The following is a 19,462-nucleotide window of genomic DNA, read 5'->3' as shown; positions in this document are numbered from 1 at the left end:
TGTTGATTTCCTTAACTCTTGATGTGATACATCAAGTCCATATCTGATTAGATGATATTAAGGGGCAGTGAAATGGAGATTTTATAAGCTGAGTACGATAGCACATATAGATATAGGGATACATGTATAGGCATGGATTGATATCGATATAGAAAAGGATATTCCTTGTATATTCGCTAGAAGATATTCCTTATACAAGGATGACTCTTGAGCTATCTGAAAACCTGGACGAGGCTGTATTTGGATAAAAGATATTCCCGTGGTATATAAAAGATGTAATCCAATCAGATTTAAAAACTTTTCATAGACCCCATCCCAACTTCATAAATAAAACTTTTGTCATTTAAATGTAAATAAAAAAAAATTAGGTATATATATATATTTGCCATAATTGATAAATTATTTATATATAGATATACATAGATGTGTATACCGGTTGTACGAGTAAGTGCCGTTATGCTACATGGGATTAGTTAAAACAAAATATTCGATACGAACTATGATTAGCATTTGGACTAAACGCCTAGCAGACGGGACTCTATGTAAAATAGTTGGTTAGTTCATAAGGATCTAAGTAGGTGTGGTTATAAATATTTATATATTTGTATATTTAGATGTTGTATATCAGCTACTAGTAAAAACTCTTAATTATGGGGCTTTCAAATTTTGGACTCGATTGATCTCCTTGTCTTAGAGGCTACTCTTACCTAGTTATAAATTAGATTAGAAGAAAAAAAAAATGTTCTTTTTTGAGTTTTTGTTTTTGGATTGGTACAATTGAAGACTAGAACTATACATGGGATTTATTTGGATAATGGAGACTTGTGGGGACTTGAGGGGACTATCTTTCGTATTTGCTGGCTTAGGTGGTTAGTTTTGGATAGGATTAGGTTAGCTGTGACTAGTATTGGTTGAGTATTGGCTTATGAGTATTTCGATTGCTCTGATTGCTGCTGCTGCTGCTGCTGCTGCTGTGCGAGCAACTGTTGCTTGCGCGGTCAAGCGACGATGTCGCTGCCCGGATTGTAGCCAAAGTAATTGAGATTGAAGTCGTCGCTGAATAGCACCTCCTCCTCGGACGGCTCTACCTGGTGGGACATCTGTATGCCCAGCTCCATGGGATCGATCTCTGTGATGTAGTACTGCGATTGGGCGAGGCTGCCTGCAAGCAGGTTGCTGCTGCTCCCGCTCTGCTGTTGCTGCTGCTGCTGCTGTTGATGCTGTTGATGCTGTTGGTGTTGCTGCTGTTGGTGATGTTGCTGATGCTGATGCTGGCGCAGTCCACTCTCCGTGACGACGACGTCTTTGTGTATGGGATTGAGATAGTCTTCTGGAAGAAAGAAAGCCATCAATCAAGCAATCAGTCACGCAACGAATTAGTCAATCAGTCAGTCAAGACGAAATCAGAATACCCGCACCTCACTCCATCAATCAAGCAGTCAATCAGTGAAGGAATCACTAACTGAATCAAGAAAATGCACTATTAATACCCCTCTAATCATTTATTCAATGGTTCATTGAATGAACCACTTCAGTAATTAATCGGTGAGTCAATCAATGCCTTGATCGATCAATCATATATTCACTCACACATTGTATAATCGATCACCCCATTCAATCATGTCATCAGTCAGTCAATCACGCATACTTCTGAACTGCGCATCAATCAACAACCTAGCTCAACGCATTCAATTATATCTATTAATCTAACCTATTAATAATCGATCCGTCTTTAGTACCTGCCCATTAATCCACCACCTTATCAAGCTATCAATCAATCAGACAATCAATCAATTACCGTCAATCTTCAGTACCTGCCCATCAATCAATCACCGTCGATCTTCTTGAGTACCTCCCAGTCAATTAACAACCTAACTCAACCCAATAAATCATCAATCAATCAATCGATCAATCACCACTCAATCACCCCATCAATCATTATGAATACCTCACGGATTGGATCCGTTTCTCAATAATCGAATCACTGTGAGTCAATCACCCACTCAATCATACAGCCATCGTCACATTGTCACGCCATCAGTCAATCAATCAATCCAACTGCTACTCACCATTGTCGAGCAGCACATCCTGGTAGGTGCTGATGATGGAGTTGACCGACTGCACCTCCACCTCGCGGTGGATCCCATTGAGGATCTGTCCTGCCGTCTTGCGCAGCTCATCGTCGCTCAGCAGATCGCTGAACGGCAACAGGCGCTGCGAATGTGAATGCGAATGCGAGTGCGAATGCGATGTGGGCGACGCTTCGCTCTGCGTCTGCTGCAGCATTTCGTGGGTGAGAGTAGCGGCAGCAACAGCTGCCTCATCGTAGATGCAATTAGCCGATTGCTGCTGCGGCGAGTGCGAATGATGTTGCTGCAACTGTTGCTGCTGCTGCAATTGCTGTTGCTGTTGTTGCTGTTGCTGCTGCTGTTGCTGTTGCTGCTGCTGCATCTGCTGCTGATGCTGTTGGATGCGCTCGCGATTGATCGACTCCATCTTGAAGAACAGATCCAAGCGTTGCTTTTTCTGCAATCCAAACAAATTCAAAGTGAGCAAAGCTGCTGGTGCGTGTGTGTGTGTGTGTGTGTGTGTGTTGCTTACATGCTCCCAGGCCAACACATTCTCCGCCGAGTCGCCGCTGGATATGGCCCACAGATGGCCAGCGCCCTGCGGCGCCTTCACGCCCTTGCGAAAGTGCGGATTGATCGAGAGATTGTGCCGCACCGAGTTCTTCCAGCGATCATCGTTCGACTTGTAGTACGGAAAGCGATCGCTGCATCAATTAGAAAGAGACAAGCATACGCAGGCGGTCAAGAGAGAGCGAGAAAGAGAACGAGAGAAGAGAGATGTTATATAGATGAGCATTGTCTTTATTAGAGAGAGTTGTGAGATATGGTATGTGTGTGCTAAATACTTATATTTAACTAGGGTAAGAGGTAAGTGGGGTATGCTCGACTAGCAGCTACCCTGGAACTAATAATCTATTTATATTGTCGTGTACATTGTATACCTATATTTCATTCATTAGAAAGGTCTTTCGCTTGAGAGGTGTAGCTGATTGGTCAAGGCGCAGAGGGCTTGGGGGTTGCTTAGGCGAGTGCAACGGCGGCTGATTGGCTAGTGGCGTGGTCAGGTGAGGTGCTACCCCGGCTGGTTCTGGCCTGGTCGAGCCACTCAGAAGCTGAAGAACTTTTTGACCAGTCGCAATTAAAGTTGGCAACATGCGAAGCCAAGTTAACAGGCAATTTGCAGCGAACACGTCACGGCACGGCACTGCGGCAGAGCTCCTAAAGGGCGAGCAGGGGACACCGTGGACAGAGACACGGATACGAATACGGACACGGACACGGACCCGGACAGCGGCAGTGGCACAAATTATGCGTCGTTTTGTAGGCAGTCACGAACAGACGATTTGGACAGAAACTAAAATACAAAAAGAAACGAGAGGCAGCAGTGCAACAGCGGGCAATGAACGACTAGCAGATACCCATCAAATGCAAGCTGCACAGAGTGAGTAACAAATATTTAAGAGCTTGGGAGTTTGAGCTCTGACTCTGGTTCACTAATTAACTTTGAGCACACTCAGTTTAATAGATCCATAAACGTATTTACTGAAATCATGTGGTTCATTGTTCACTTGGCCAGTTCAGCTTGTTTTCAGAACTAGTTTATTATTCATTAGAATAACTCTGACTCTGGTTCATTAGTTAACTTTGGGCATACTCAGTTCAATTAGTTTAATAGATTCATAAACTTATTTACTGAAATCATGTGGTTCATTGTTCACTTGGCTAGCTCCGCTCATTTTCAGAACTAGTTCATTATTCATTAGTACCAATTCAGTTCACTTTTGCAGCCAGTTCATTCTGAATACCTCAATAGATGCCATAGTTCATGAGCTAGTTCACTTCCGTAACTAGTTCATTGTTATCTCAATATCAATTGCCACTGACTAGTTCATTTCAGCTTCCTTCCCTGATCCCTCATAGTTTCTTTTCGATATTCCCTTCAATCTAGCTGTCCAGGGTATACAAAATGGAGTAGATGGCGAGCAGTTGGGCCGGTAAGCCCAGCCCGCCCCACCCACCTGATATGCGCTTCGCACAGAGCACATGTAAAAGGAAACTACGTCGACCGGAAAGGACATCGCGTGCCGCGGCGCCCTCCCACTCGAGCAGGAGGGGGCAGGAGGCGGGTGGCTGGCGACTGGCGGCTAGAGCTGGGCAACAAAATGGAAAGTATTTCAAATTGCGGCACACAGAGAGAGAGCGAGTGAGAGAGAGAGATATGACGGGGTAGAGGGAGATGGCCAGAGAGTGTGCGCCACGCGCCAAGTCCAGAAAACAACCCCCGCAATCAGCGTGCGCTGTCATTGGCCAACGGCTGCCCCCTCCTGACCCTGCCCCTGCCCACGCCCTTGCTCTGCCCAACCCCTTCCATCTGCAGCTCCACCTGCTCAAGCTAAAAAGCAATCCAACATTTTTCCTTTCTTTTTGTGTATTTCAACACGCGAGGCCCGCATTCAGACTCGACTGGCTATATAACTATATAGCTAGCATACGTATATATGCAGACATATATCTATATCTGTTATAGCTTATATTTTGTCGACTCATAAATGAAATGGAACAGAACAATTCCAAATGGAGTGCATAAATCTAAGGCAAACCCCCTTCGTCCGGGTTTCTCCAGCTGAAAGCCTCTTTAATGATACAAAAAAAAAAGTCTACCGTCCACCCCCATCTGAATCCAACTGTCATGGACTGCCCCATACCCCAGCAGGCAGCATATATAGGCGCCTATGTTTGGGGCACGCAGACGTCATGACGCATCAACGGAAACACACAGCCAACAGCCAAGATGATGGCACTTCACATTCCATGCGCATGGAGAGGCATACATCCTACATATGTATGTATATCTCTCTAGTCTTGTAATATAAGGTGCCTCATATACATATAGACGAGATACCTATTGTGTAGTTAAATTGGGCAGAGGCTAGCATTGCAACAGTGCCTCTGTATGCCCCTCATCTGATTGATTGCGATAGTTTGATTGATGCGATTGATGTTGATTGCTCAGATTAGAAATGATTGTTGCGATTGATGAGAGTTGATTGGATAGATGACTCAGCTGAACCATGATCTGATGCAAGATGATTGTGCCGAATGATGATCGTTGATTGATCTGAATGATTGATCTCTCTGATTGATTATTGACTGAGACGAGCAATGAAGACTGAACAGTTTAATTATGATTGATTTGAATGACGTTGACTGATTCATTGACGACGAATCTTCTATTATTGAGTTCATTGATTGATTGCTTGCTTAAGGCTGCTGATTGATGCAATCAAGTTTTAATAGAGGATCGCTGACATATAATACAAACATAAACCGTTAACTATCGATAGAGCCTATCTCTCCATATATTGATATACCACACTACAGCATAGACAACCCTTGACATTAGAGGGTATTTCCTTATTCTAGATTTTCCTTATTAAATATTTTAGTTTATTGTAAAAATTGGTTTGGTGTGCTTAGGTTATTGCTGTGGGTATTATGATACACCCAAATGCACTTGTAAAATTATAAATGCGAAATACGAAAAGCGAACTATATATGAAGTGGGAAAATGAGAAAATGGGAAGTGCTCTTGGCGAGTGGGCGAGCTTCGGCTGCATGTCTGACAGGCTTTAATCATGCTCCAGGCCAATCGATAGGCAGACATACATACATACATACATGTGTATGTGTGTTTGTGTGTGTGTATCTCGCACTTGTCGAATTGTCAACGTTGTTTTCGATTGATTGAGAGGGTGTATATACATACGCCTACATATATGGAAGAGAGGGGGTGTACGGAGTTCATCCACTATCAACTACCAACTACCCACTATCAACGTGCTCATCATAGTCAATGAATTGAATGAATGACTGCGCCTCGTTCACAGTCGCAGTCACAGTCACAGTTACAGTCACAGTCACATTCACATTCGCCTTCAGCCTCAAATTGTCGTAATGCACGGCATGGCTGGGTGGCAGAGGGTAGGCCTACCTGCCCCCCTGCTCCCTCCTTCCTAGTGTGTCTAATACGCCTGGTCTTCTTTTATAAAATCAACTCGAATTGTCGGAAGTTTCGTTTTCGATATCGAAAATAATGCGAGTGGCCGAACGACATCCGGCTATGCCATGCCCATTAAACAGAGAGGGGGGACGGAGAGAGGGCTGAGGGATTTCAGTGACAGGTGGAGGCGTGCCTGTAGGTGGGCGGCTAGGTGGTTGGGGGTGGTTCCGCCTGCTGTCCGGCAAGAAGCCTCAGGTGCTGTAATTGAGTTTGAAATTCGAATTGGTTTACTGCAGCTCCGGAAAGCTGCCCTAGAGCGGGGCCTCGGGCAGGGGGCCGGGTGAGCGGCAGTGGAAGCTAGAGTGAGCCTGGTGCCTGGACGGCGTCCGTGTAATGCATTCTGTCTGATAGGCTGGGAGCTGGTCGCTCGTCGCTCGGACTGGTGGCTGAATGGATGGCTGACTGGCTGACTGGCTGGTTGGTTGGCTGTCCGTGCCGTGTCAAGGCGTGCCTGGCACGCAAGCCAGCACACACACACACACACAAGTACACACAGAGACAGAGATAGAGAGAGGGAGAATGTGAGGGAGCGACAGAGACAGCCCTACATTTTTGACATGGCGCCCAGGAGCCCAGCCCCCCTGCTCCGCTCTTCTCCAGCAGTTCAGACTGGGCAACTACTTCTGGCGGTTTGTTTCGAGTTGATTTCTGCATTCATATATATTTATATAGACCCTCTATATATACATTTGTGCACATATATATATATATATATAAAGAAAACGACTCGGTTCAGTTCATAAATTGTGAACAAATTTATGGATTTATGGCAGTTGAGGAAGTTTGCCTTCGCCTATGGTCTCTGGTTGAAAAATACGAAGGAAACTTTTAAATACAATAATGGGGCGTAGCTAGCCACGCCCAACCGCGCAGCGGACAGATACAGTCAGAGATAGAGAAATAAATAGAAAAAGATACAGATACAGATACAGATACAGATACAGATACAGATACAGATACAGATACAGATACAGATACAGATACAGATACAGATACAGATACAGATACAGATACAGATACAGATACAGATACAGATACAGATACAGATACAGATACAGATACAGATACAGATACAGATACAGATACAGATACAGATACAGATACAGATACAGATACAGATACAGATACAGATACAGATACAGATACAGATACAGATACAGATACAGATACAGATACAGATACAGATACAGATACAGATACAGATACAGATACAGATACAGATACAGATACAGATACAGATACAGATACAGATACAGATACAGATACAGATACAGATACAGATACAGATACAGATACAGATACAGATACAGATACAGATACAGATACAGATACAGATACAGATACAGATACAGATACAGATACAGATACAGATACAGATACAGATACAGATACAGATACAGATACAGATACAGATACAGATACAGATACAGATACAGATACAGATACAGATACAGATACAGATACAGATACAGATACAGATACAGATACAGATACAATCAGATACAGATACAGATACAGATACAGATACAGATACAGATACAGATACAGATACAGATAACAGATACAGATACAGATACAGATACAGATACAGATACAGATACAGATACAGATACAGATACAGAATACAGATACAGATACAGATACAGATACAGATACAGATACGATACAGATACAGATACAGATACAGATACAGATACAGATACAGATACAGATACAGATACAGATACAGATACAGATACAGATACAGATACAGATACAGATACAGATACAGATACAGATACAGATACAGATACAGATACAGATACAGATACATATACAGATACAGATACAGATACAGATACAGATACAGATACAGATACAGATACAGATACAGATACAGATACAGATACAGATACAGATACAGATACAGATACAGATACGATACAGATACAGATACAGATACAGATACAGATACAGATACAGATACAGATACAGATACAGATACAGATCAGATACAGATACAGATACAGATACAGATACAGATACAGATACAGATACAGATACAGATACAGATACAGATACAGATACAGATACAGATACAGATACAGATACAGATACAGATACAGATACAGATACAGATACAGATACACGCACATGTCCTGCACATGCTATGTCCTGCTGCTCTCAACCCTCTATCCTTCGCCTTCGACACTCGGTCTTGGCCCTGCTCAATGAACCATGATCCGCATCCAATAAACACTCAATATGCAATTCAAATTGACCGGAAGAACAGTTGCCCCTCACCCCATCGCCCTCGCCCTACCCTCTGGACTCCTACGCAGGATCGCGTTGCCTGCGCCTGGGAGTTGGCTAATGGGTTGACCGAGTAATTGCTGGCAATTGTGCGCCGAGTTGCGCTTGTCAAACACCTGATATCCGTATGCATTGAGCCGTGTCAAAGGTGTGTGGAAAGCGGCCAAAGGACGGAAAGGGCCGCAAAGCGAAGCGAAGCGGCGCGGCGCCGTTTAACGCATGCACAAAACGTTTCCAAGTTTCCAAGCCCAGGCAATTAATAATTATCGTGTGTATAAATTTCATGGGCAATTGCCAGAGCGAGATGGAGTTCGGAAGAGAGAGAGAGAGAGATAGAGAGAAGGCGGAGGCGGCAGAGGGCGAGCGGAAGCCTTGCGTGGGCGAGCCTTTGCGCCGGCGCGTCTTTTGCCTTGAACGAGGCGAGGACGCGGCCCTGGTAGAAAGCACTGCCTACAATCCTAAAGAAAAATCCCCAGCCCTTCCCCCTTTAGAGCAGCCCTCGTCACGCCCCACTCCCGCTGTCGCCCCCTCACCTGCTCTGCCAGAGCCGCAAAGTAAATTTGTGAATGGTTAATGAAAACTTGCCCAAAGAACAAAAAACAACTACAACAGCTGAGCTAAGAGCAGGGGGTTAGACAGTGGCATGGGTAGGGGTAGGCGTTTAGGAGTGGGGGAAGTCCTAGGGGTTGGGGTGCAGAGCTGGTCGGCGTGCTGGCTCATTACATTTAATGAACAGGTTGCCCACGGGGCCAGGTGATGGGCAAATGTCATAAATTGCTAGCGAGTTGAGTCTACGACTAGGGCTAGCGGTAGGGCCTGGGGGTCGCTAGTTTGGGGGCGGCTTTTTCTCTATATAAATTTACATATATATAGGATATTTACACGCAACATTTGAGCCGAGTTTACCAAATATTTACAGTGATTCGGTGGAAGCAGAGCCGAAACAACTTTCATAATTTGTGGAAGCCCCAACCCCTAATGGGGATAGCCGGGTGGGAGGGGGCGGCGAATTAATGAACCTTGAAAAATGTGTTAAAACTTTTTTATTATTGTCATTGCATTGCCATATTCACATATAGACAGATACGTACACCCCACAAATATACAATATATAGTGCATGTATGTAAACTTCTCTAGAAAGTGGGACGGACCTAAAGGGCAAATAGCTCCGCACACTTCGGAAACGCCTAGAAACGTAGAAGTTTCCAATTAAAAAGTTCTCGAAGTACAAAGAAATTCTATTTGAGTTTCGATTAAAGGAATTTGTATCGAGTCAAGCAAGTGAAGAAAATCTTAGATTTTCGACTTGGCATTCAGAGCGACCTTCGAGAGAGAGAGAAATCGTGTAGGGAGTAATGCTAGGGGGTATCCCAAGTATTTCAGAGATAAAAGATTGTTTCGAGAGGTAGCGAAAGAAAGCGAGGAAGAGAGAAAGAAAGGGAGAGAGGAAGAGGGAGTCAAATGCAGAGGAACGGAAAAAGTAAAGAATTGCAATAAGAAATTGAATGTTCAAAAGGTAGTGAAAGAAAGAGAGACAAAGCTAGAGAAGTATTGATAAATAAATATAGATAGATAATAATACCACTCTCACTTATATAGTAGTAATAATATATAATAATTTAGTCAATATATAAAGAGATTAAGGAAAAAAGATAAATAGAGAGAGAATGAGAGAGAAAGATAGAGAGACAAAGAGAGTGTAAGAAAAGATAAAGAGAGAGGGACAAGAGGATGCAAGTGAGAGAAACAGAGAGAGAAATTGGGTAATCAGAAAAGAAGGGCGAAAGAAAGAAAGAGATGGAGGGAGAGCGAGACATTCACGCAGAGAGAAAGACAGAAAGAGGGCATAGAGAGAGAGAGAGAGAGAGAGAGAGAGAGAGAGAGGGGAAAGCAGATATCCCTAGATATTTATATCTTGACGTGCGAAACAACTTGTTGAACGACACGAACAACAACTGTAAACATTTTTGATTAGCAACAAAAGGCGAATCGAGGAAATGGCAAAAAAGTACACGAATCCAAAAACAGAAGCAAAGAATGAAAAAACAAAACAAAGAACATGGCAAACGTTTGTAGCAGGTAATAAATTATTGGAACTGGAAACTTTTTAATTTAAAAGTTGTTGTTGTTGTTGTTGTTTGTGTGGTTGTTGTTGTTGCTGTTGCTGTCGGTTGTTAGCCAAACAAGTGTAAAGCCCGTAAAGAAGAGTTTAGGCAGGCGGTGCTACGAATACCCTATAGCAAGTTATGCGAGAAGTAAATATGAACCATCTATCGAATAAAATCCAAAATTAATTGTGATTTCAATCAATTTCAATCAGTAAAGTATAAAATTATTAAAGTTAATTTTGTAAACTAAAAATCCTGATATATTTTGTTCAGGAAATAATCTGATTTTGAATAGATATGAATGTGGAGGTACATATATGAAAAGTATATATAAGATGGATAAAAATATTGATATGTATAATAAATAAATATATATCCAAGGATTCTCGGACATTCCTAGCACATCCCATTGCTAGATCGAATTTACTGAACGAGCTATACATATGTATGTATATCAATCACATTTCTTGTATGGAGCTTAGCTGGATGTATACATATTCAATATATTTTTGTGTCCAGCTCTCGAATAGATGAAACTTCCTGAGATATGCATGTAAGCTAAGCTGTTGACTATACATGTATACATCTGTTGAATATACTCTATATATATCTCAATACCCTATGAAATTAGAGCAGTCGATGGGGGGGTTTTGCTGGAATTGGAATTGGAAAAGTGAACAGCGAGAATGCGCAAAGAAATGCTTGAGATTTGTTTAATTACATCCGGCATAGTCACAGCTACACACACAGGTGCACACACACACAGGTGCACATCCACACGAAATGCCATAGAAAAAAGTAGGAAAAACTACGAATTGTGGGTGGGCTCGGTCTCTACAGTTAATGGATCGGGTGGGTTGGGGTGTGCCATGCACATTGGGGGTTGCTGTGGTGGGTGTACTTACGATATCCATTGGTATATGCCAGACACCGTCAGCTCACCCTTGTCCTCGAGGGCGTATTCGATGAGTTCCGTGTATGTAAACGGTGGTTTCTTCGGCCTGCTTGTTTTGCGGTGGTTGGTGGTGCGGTGGGCGCCCACATCGATTGGCGAGCGAAAAGATGAGAGAGAGACATGGAGAAAGGGAGAGAGAGAGTGTGGAATGAGTGAGAAAATACGTCAAATAAATATTTATTAAAATGGAGTTGCGTTTGGTTAAAGAGGATTTTCGAGTCTCGGCTGAAAGACTGAGAGCAAATGTGGATAAATATATATCTGAGGAAATATGTGTCTATAAATACTAGCTGAACCGGTCACCGTTGCTTTGCCACATCCATTAGTTCTAGGGAATACAATATAACTAATTTACTCTAAGTACGCGGGGATGCAGTTAGAGTCGAGCAACCGAAGTAAGCTTTATCCCGATTGGCTCATTCTTAAATTCAAGGGCTTGGCAGCGCGGGCATTCCTTGACCACTTTGGAATGGACGTAATATTCAACCTCAGGCTCATTCTGAAATGCTAGGCGAAGAAATGAATGTGATGCAAGTGCTCGATTTACGTGTCGTCGTTGTCGTTCCAATCCTTTAGGTATCTGCGCGCGTCTCTTCGATCTAATCGCCTTTGTTTTCGCTCTTCTCTCGAATTAGCCCCCTTGCGTATTAGTGACATTCTTGGAACTGGAGGAACTGTTTGGTGATGAACAGTGGCGTCATATCGCATTCGATTGCTCATTATTAGTAATAAAACGCGTATATTTGTTAATCACGTTCACGTATCAATCAAATGTGCACGAATAATGAGAGAATGACCGAAAACTGACAATGTTATCAAGCCTACTGGGTCGATTCTCAATGACAATGCAAAGAACCTAAAGAGCAATCAATGCTTCATTGCGTATTGCGTCAAAACAAAAGTGAATGTCAAGTCAAGTGACATCCATCGCATCGTTTAAAGTTATTGCCATGAAAACTAGATGTTGGCCGATTATCAGAGCTACCCGAAATTTGTATATAAGACGAGAGTCTTTATGAAACTGCTTAAATGGGCAGTGTAGGAGATCAAAGAGTTTTGTTTAAGACATTTGTCAGGCGAGTCAAAGGATTTCTTCAAACTCTCTCAGATTTTTCACAATTGCTGAAAGCCTTATTAAGTCGATTGGCTACGCGAATTAATTCCTATATAGATTATTCTGAATCAGAGCAGACGTAAGTAAATAGTCAAAAAACTTGTTGATCTCTAACACTAGGCCTTCATGGACTCAGATATATGAACCGAATATTTCGTATCTTTCATTGATTATAGATGTCAAAAAAGAGGGAGTCTTAGAGAAATATTCTGAGGAAGCTTCCAGATTATCCCCTTTGTCTCATCTACATAAGATCCCTCGTTAGCAGCAGTTGGCCGCTGGCTACTCGTATGAGTAGAATCTTTCGCCTAATATGCTCTTGCTCAATTTCTCCCACTTTCTCTAGAGCAAAGATAGGAAAATTTGTTGTCGAACTGGATTTCTTGCGATTCCCCATGGAGGACAGCTGGCTATGTTAGCTGTGTCGTCTGCGTAGCTGACCTAGGCAAGCTTTTCGCATCTGATTTGATCTTATTCTCCATTTGTTCTCTAGAGTAAAGACAATTCAGCAAGGCTACTTATAGAGAAGCTATGTTTGCTATCCTCTCAAGTTTTCCTCTTCTGTGACCTGCTCTCTTCCGACTAACCTAGGTCTTCCTACTCAGCTGAGCTTAAGCTAAAGATTTGCAATACCAGCTTCACTTTTCTTCTTCAGCTCTTGTCCTTCCATCTCCCTTCTAATAAGGACCAGATATCAAAATCTACTAGGTTGGCTTAGATTCATCTCTAATCTAATCGTGATCTCTCTATGGTTTGGTCTAGACCCATCTCTGTGCTCTTACAAGTTCTGTGTTTGTCTTTGTTCTCCTTCACTTTGGATTGCCCCTCTTATATCCCTCCCTTGGCCATTCGCTACTTACGCTTTGGATGCTGTATCCTCGACCACAACGTGCTCGGCGACAATCATATCGTTACCGTCCATCTCGGAGGTGACCTCCATGACCAGCTCCTCGAACTTGCGTCCGGTTTTGGTTGGCGTCGCTGTGGCTGCAGCTGCTCCCGTGACTCCTCCTGCAGCTGCTGCTGGCGTTGTGGCTGCTGCTGCTGCCGTGGAGGAGGAGTTGGAGCAGCTCTTGGGCGAGCCGCGGGGCTCTAGCTGGGACGAGTGACTGTGACTGGAGTTCGATGCGGAGGCCGGCGAGGCCGAGCTGCAGGGCGATGCGCTGGCCATGTGGGCGGTTGTCGCCGCTGTGGGCGTGGCGGCCTCCAGGCCCACGCCCAGCCGCGCCATGCCGCCGCCCACGTCGGGCGAGAGATGCGGAAACTCGTCGAACTTGAAGTTGAGCAGCCACGAGAGATTCTTGTCCTCGAAGTCCGGCTCCGGCGAGGAGCGAGCTGGGCAGGAACGGGACTGCGACTGTGCTGTGGGCTGTGACTGTGACTGTGACTGCGACTGGGGCTGCTGCTGTTGCTGCTGCTGCTTCTGTGCGATGGGCACCAGGAAGCCGTTGCCAGTGGCCGGCAGCTGGAGCTGCTGCTCCGCCTGCTGTCCGTCCAGCTGGCTGTCCGGCTGATTCTGCATGGGCGGCAGCGTCGCGTTCAGCTGCGAGATCTCCGTTTGCAGTCCCGTCGTGTAGCGGTGATCCAGCTCGAGCAGCTCGCCCGCCTGCCAGCCCCCGGCGTCCGCCTCCAGAGGAGCCGCGGGCGGGGCGCAGTAGGAGGCGGCGGGCACCAGGAGCTGATTGTCGTAGGCGAACAAGTCGTTGATGAAGGCCGCGCTGGCCGTGCCGCTGGCGCTCGTGTCCAGCTGCAGCTGGAAGCACAGATCGCCGGCTGCCCCCACACCCACGCCCACACCGACTCCCACTCCAGGAGCGACGCCGACTCCGTTCACATCGTAGTCCAGGTGGCGCTTCTTCCAGGGATTCGCGTTGAGCTGCTCGTAGGGCTCCTCTAGTTGGGTTTCGTATTTGCGCTTGAGGAAGTTGAATTCGCAGTTCGAGGGCAGCGAATTGTTGTTGTTGTTGTTGTTGTTGTTGTTGTGATGGCTGGAAGTGTGACTGGAATGCTCAGTGGAATGCGGCTGGGCGGCTGAGCTGTTGTTGGGCCCATTGACGGGCATATTGACAATCATTTTTCCTCTGTTTGCTGCCTTCTTCTTCCTCTTCTTCTTCTTCTTCTTGTTCACTTTTCACACGAATTCGCACGTCAATTTTTCACAGAGCACACAAAAAAAAGAAGCACCAGCAGCGAGAGAGAACGAAAGAGAGAGCGCGAGAGAGGCAGACAGCGGGAGAGAGAGAGACAGAGACAGAGAGAGAGAGAGAGAGAGAGTTTGGAGTTTGGAGTTTTTCGGTTGAGGCCAAAGGAAACTTTTGCGCGTTTGGTTTCCGTCTCGCGCTGCGACTGGCCACGGAATGCGGCTGAAGGATTTGACGGAAGCAACATTTGGCCAGGAGCTGCGCGCTGCCAGGATGGGCAGCGACTGAGGCAGCGCTGTCACTATCTCTATCTCTATCTATCTATCTCTCTATCTCTCGCTCGCATTACACTCGCGCATTCAGTCAAGCACAACAACTATCGATGAACCCCCTAGCCAACTAAAACCCTAGCCCTAACCCGAACCCAAGCACGAGCCCACGACCTTTTAACGGCACTCAAAAGCGTGCTCTGTCGCATACCCTGTAAGCTGTGCCCCATGGGGTCTTTTGCTTAAGCAAGACAGTTGAATTCCATATACCCCTTGACAGGGTCAAATGGGGCATATTCATCAAGTGTATATACCCTGTTCCCCTTTCCTCAGTGGGGTTGATTCGATCAATAATCGGGCGTATATTTACTCTCTTTACAAACTCCAATGGGGTATAGTTGCTGTTGTGGACAGAACAGATTTGTTTACTTATGATATATCTATATTCTATTGGAGCGTACTCATTTAGACCTTAAGTGCTTATGCAATCGGCTCTCAGTTTACATAAAGTTTATCACAAGTATACCCTGTAATATGGAAGATGTTCACAAAGTTGCCAGTCAAAGATCATTTCTTATTCGTAGCAGGAGAGCTAACCCAGCCCTTATTTGTTATAGGTATTCTTCTAGGCTAGACAATGATTTGCAGAGTAGTTCACCTATTGAATGCATATACCCCATTCGCCCAAGATTTGCATCTCTTGATTGTCGTTTTCGTGGCTGGAGTCCAGAGATTGTTGAACTGCTCAACTGCTTTTGCTGCTTGTGATTGCAGGGTATTTACTAGTCGCGCACTCCCCACAAATAAGGTGCTCGCCTCTCTTTGGTTCTGCTCGGTCGCATTTTGCCCATAATCGAACATGTGCCACCGAGCTCTGCTTATGTAGATGTGTATATGTATGTATATATGTATATATGTATATGCATAACTGTATATGTATATGTATACTCCAAAGGCAATTTTGAGGACTTGTCGACGTAGCGCAGGGCTGAGGGCGTTCATTGAAGCGCCTAATCGAACACCCTGTGGCAGACAGCCTGTCGAGCTGCCCCGCGCACAAGTGTTGCGCAGTTGACGATAGAGCGGGAGGGAGAGGGAGAGAGAGAGAGAGAGAGAGAGAAATATGGATAGGAATAGAATTTATCTCGAGAGAGCGATAGAAAGAGAAAGAGAGAGAGAGCTGCCCAAGAGATCTTGCGTCGCAAAGCAAAATAAAAATATATTTAGAGGCAATATTAGTTGAGAGTATTACGAAAACTAGATTAAGAAAAGCACATATAAGGGCCTTAAAAAAACAGCTTTAATTCATTAATTACTGAGCGAGAAATGATCCGATAGAATTTAGCCTTATTCAGGAGACCAATTATCAGTACTTATTTTATTCCCATTTTCTCTCAGTGTAATTGTCAGCGGAACAAGATGTTTTCCCATTTTCTCCGAGTGTGGTTGACTAGAAAACCTGAAAACATTTTGAGCGCATTGTAATGGATAGACTATAATTTTGCAACTCTTTTCTCTCAGTGTAATGAACATGAATACAGCTTTAATAAACTTTTTATTGATTACAATCTATCGAAAGCATTTTATGGCAGGTATTATCCACAAATTTATAGAGTTAGTTACTTGTCGACTGGTTTTTGGATCGGAAATGAGTTCATATAGCTCCAAGCATGATTCACAGGGCGCGAATGGATCGTACCGGATTGGAGATGTCGAGTTGTATGTGTGTGTGTGTGAGAGAGAGAGAGAGGCGGGAGAGTAACGAAAAAACGAAGACTCATCACAAACGGATTAGAAGACGACGCATTTGGGACTCCCGGCTAAAGTCAACCAAATAAAATGATAATTGAAAACTAGAAAACGCGATTTATTAAGATGCGATGCGAAGTGTGTATACCCTGACCTGAGAACAATATGTGATATACTTAGATGGATGTATAGAAATCTATGTAAACAAAAATTGTAAATCAAGAAATTATTTTTATAGATCTATCTACATAATCATTTATGTATATAATTATATGCCTTGTCTAGAGTAAATCGTAAATGGAATAAGAGAGAGAGAGAGAGAGAGAGAGAGAGAGAGAGAGAGAGAGAGAGAGAGAGAGAGAGAGAGAGAGAGGGAGAGAGAGAGAGAAAGATAGAGTGAGAGTGAGTGAGAGAGAGAGATAGAGTGAGATTGAGAGTGAGAGAGAGGCATCACGCATTCAAATCAGGTTAGCATAATAATGCACATCATATATAAGGATTACAATCATATCACATCACATACATATATCATATATACATACATACAGAGATCATCATGACTGACGTAATCAGCATACCCTACCTTTCCCTTTCACTCATCATGGAGATTAAGAAACAGAACTTGTTCTCATGCTCATATTCTTTAGCCACCCGCTTCTCCCTCTGCCTCCCTTTCCCCCTACCCCACATTTATACGCTCCCCTTCGCACCGCCCTCCAGCCTCTTTCAGCTGCTTTGCTTGATAAGAAGACGTTGCGCTTCGGCTGCTTCGATCAGTTCTCAGTCGTAGTCAGAGACGAATAGACACCACTGGAATCATTGGAATCAGTGAAGAAGAAGCCGCTAACGAAAGTAAAGTAGAAGAAGCAGAAGAGGGTAGAAGGCAACAGAACATGTCGAGCTTGAGGCATTCACTTGTGGTTCTCTTCGTTTGCCTTGTGGCACTGGCTGCTGTTGACTCCGGTTCCGGATCCGGCTCCAGCAAGGGTCGCAAAAAGGGCGGGACCTGCCCGCCCACCAAGCTGAAGCGTCAGTGGGGCGGCAAGCCGGCGCGCGGCCTCGATTATCAGCTGCGGCCCATACGCTACGTGGTCATCCATCACACGGTGACTGCGGAGTGCAGCGGCTTCGTTGAGTGCGCCGAGATATTACAGGGTATGCAAGCGTATCATCAGAATGAGCTGGACTACAACGACATTGGCTACAAGTGCGTGTGTTACAGGGTATTCTTATCTTAATATGATACTTACAGGGTATTTGGTATTAGCATGGTACAGGGTATTAGCATGCGTTGCGCTTCCATTACAATTGAGATTTTAAAATGTTGCCCCATAGAATATTTTCAGTTGAATAGCTTTTTTACAAGGTATTTTTATGCATAGCGTAGTATTTGAATCTTTAGTAAAATCTGTTTACAGGGTATTTAATAGGGCATTTCTATTACAAAACCATTTTCACAGGGCATTTATATCTTTAGCATACACTCTTTATAGGGTATTTCTGACAAGTCTCCTTTCAAAGTGAATTCTTATTAACGCTAGTTCCAATACTCTCTAGCTTTCTTATAGGGAATGATGGGCTAGTCTACGAGGGCACCGGCTGGGGTGTGAAAGGCTCCCACACCTACGGCTACAATGCGAATGGAACGGGCATTGCCTTCATCGGCAATTTTTTGGGTGAGTAGAGGCGACCAGCACGCTCATCTTCTTCCACGAGTTCTGTTTAATATTGCTCCCTTTCCTTCACCCTCTAGATAAGTTGCCCTCGGCAGCTGCGTTGGATGCTTGTCGCAGGTTGTTGGAATGTGGCGTTACGCTGGGCGAGCTGAGCGAGGATTACTCATTGATTGGAGCATCCCAGGTGATAAGGACAATGAGTCCAGGGCTGACGCTCTATAATGAAATACAGGAATGGTCCCATTGGCTGTCAAATCCATAGGGAGAGAGAGCGAGAGTGAGAGAGAGAGAGAGAGAGAGAGAGAGAGAGAGAGAGAGAGAGAGAGAGAGAGAGAGAGAGAGAGAGAGAGATGTAGACCGAGACAGATACCGAGAGCAAACACGCACTTTTTACAATTTTGTTTTGCATTAAGGTGGGGTTTACCCGCAGTGAAATTGCAAATCATATTCACTAAGAAACAATAACAATACAATAAAATACAAACATCGACTGATAACCTTTTTCAAAAGTTCGCGCAAGAAAGAGAAAGTAAACGCACTTATCGATACATGCCTTTTATCGAAAGCGCTTAAGAGCGCGCGCGCACATTCAACTATCGCATCTTTCGATAGGTGCTAAATTTTACAGTTATGCAATTACTGTTGTACTACTACTACTACTGCTTGATAAATTTTATGAACAAAACCTTAATTTATTTATTTGCTTTAAAAATTCTTTTTGAATTTCTCGAGTTTCTTACGAGTGTCTTACCAATAAGAGCAGCGCCATTTGGCCAGGCAGCGTAGAAAAACAACAACTGCGACGCCCTCTAGCGTCAGGTAAAAGCTACTTTAAATTGCCAAGCAGTGCAGCACTTAAACATTCATCGAATGCATGATGGGCATTGGCGCGCTTGCACATAAATTTAAATTTGCCTATTTAGTGTACACTGAATTTAAATAAAATTAATGTAATAAAGTGATCAAATCTACTCTTTAATATGTCCTGCAGCCAAGTGTTGTTCAGTCTTTGTTTTCATGCAAAGTTT

The 19,462-nt window shown here is 44.1% G+C and overlaps 2 protein-coding genes across 3 annotated transcripts; one reads left to right on the top strand and one right to left on the bottom strand.

Annotated features, from left to right (window-relative positions):
* Positions 1-348: 348 nt before the first annotated feature.
* fd3F (forkhead domain 3F) lies at positions 349-14,943 on the bottom strand. Of its 2 annotated transcripts, none has more exons than XM_089264566.1 (5): positions 13,460-14,943; positions 11,436-11,531; positions 2,602-2,773; positions 2,070-2,526; positions 349-1,330 (listed from the first exon to the last, which is right to left on the bottom strand). In XM_089264566.1, exons 1-5 carry the CDS (start codon positions 14,671-14,673, stop codon positions 999-1,001), a joined length of 2,271 nt encoding a protein of 756 aa, XP_089120692.1. In that variant the 5' UTR covers positions 14,674-14,943; the 3' UTR covers positions 349-998. The 2 variants fall into 2 exon arrangements, with proteins under 2 accessions (XP_089120692.1, XP_089120693.1); XM_089264567.1 differs by having other exon boundaries at positions 349-1,327.
* A 2,604-nt stretch (positions 14,944-17,547) lies between these two features.
* On the top strand, positions 17,548-18,982 carry PGRP-SA (Peptidoglycan recognition protein SA). The gene is made up of 4 exons (XM_089264751.1): positions 17,548-17,965; positions 18,316-18,434; positions 18,512-18,711; positions 18,753-18,982. Exons 1-3 carry the CDS (start codon positions 17,652-17,654, stop codon positions 18,694-18,696), a joined length of 618 nt encoding a protein of 205 aa, XP_089120877.1. The 5' UTR covers positions 17,548-17,651; the 3' UTR covers positions 18,697-18,711; positions 18,753-18,982.
* Positions 18,983-19,462: the final 480 nt, after the last annotated feature.

The sequence above is a fragment of the Drosophila navojoa genome, chromosome X (assembly GCF_054131105.1).
Source record: "Drosophila navojoa isolate 15081-1374.11 chromosome X, UAZ_NAV_1.0, whole genome shotgun sequence".
Lineage (NCBI taxonomy): Eukaryota > Metazoa > Arthropoda > Insecta > Diptera > Drosophilidae > Drosophila > Drosophila navojoa.
This window is presented reverse-complemented; position numbering and strand designations above follow the sequence as displayed.

Bases quoted from the DNA above. Each gene is read 5' to 3' on its own strand.
- fd3F (XM_089264566.1), bottom strand. From the start codon at position 14,673: ATGATTGTCAATATGCCCGTCAATGGGCCCAACAACAGCTCAGCCGCC. The intron at 2,527-2,601 runs GTAAGCAACACA...TTTGGATTGCAG, and splicing joins ATGTGTTGGCCTGGGAGCAT to AAAAAGCAACGCTTGGATCT. The intron at 1,331-2,069 runs GTGAGTAGCAGT...TCTTTCTTCCAG, and splicing joins GGATGTGCTGCTCGACAATG to AAGACTATCTCAATCCCATA.
- PGRP-SA (XM_089264751.1), top strand. From the start codon at position 17,652: ATGTCGAGCTTGAGGCATTCACTTGTGGTTCTCTTCGTTTGCCTTGTG. The intron at 17,966-18,315 runs GTGCGTGTGTTA...AATACTCTCTAG, and splicing joins TACAACGACATTGGCTACAA to CTTTCTTATAGGGAATGATG. The intron at 18,435-18,511 runs GTGAGTAGAGGC...TTCACCCTCTAG, and splicing joins CTTCATCGGCAATTTTTTGG to ATAAGTTGCCCTCGGCAGCT.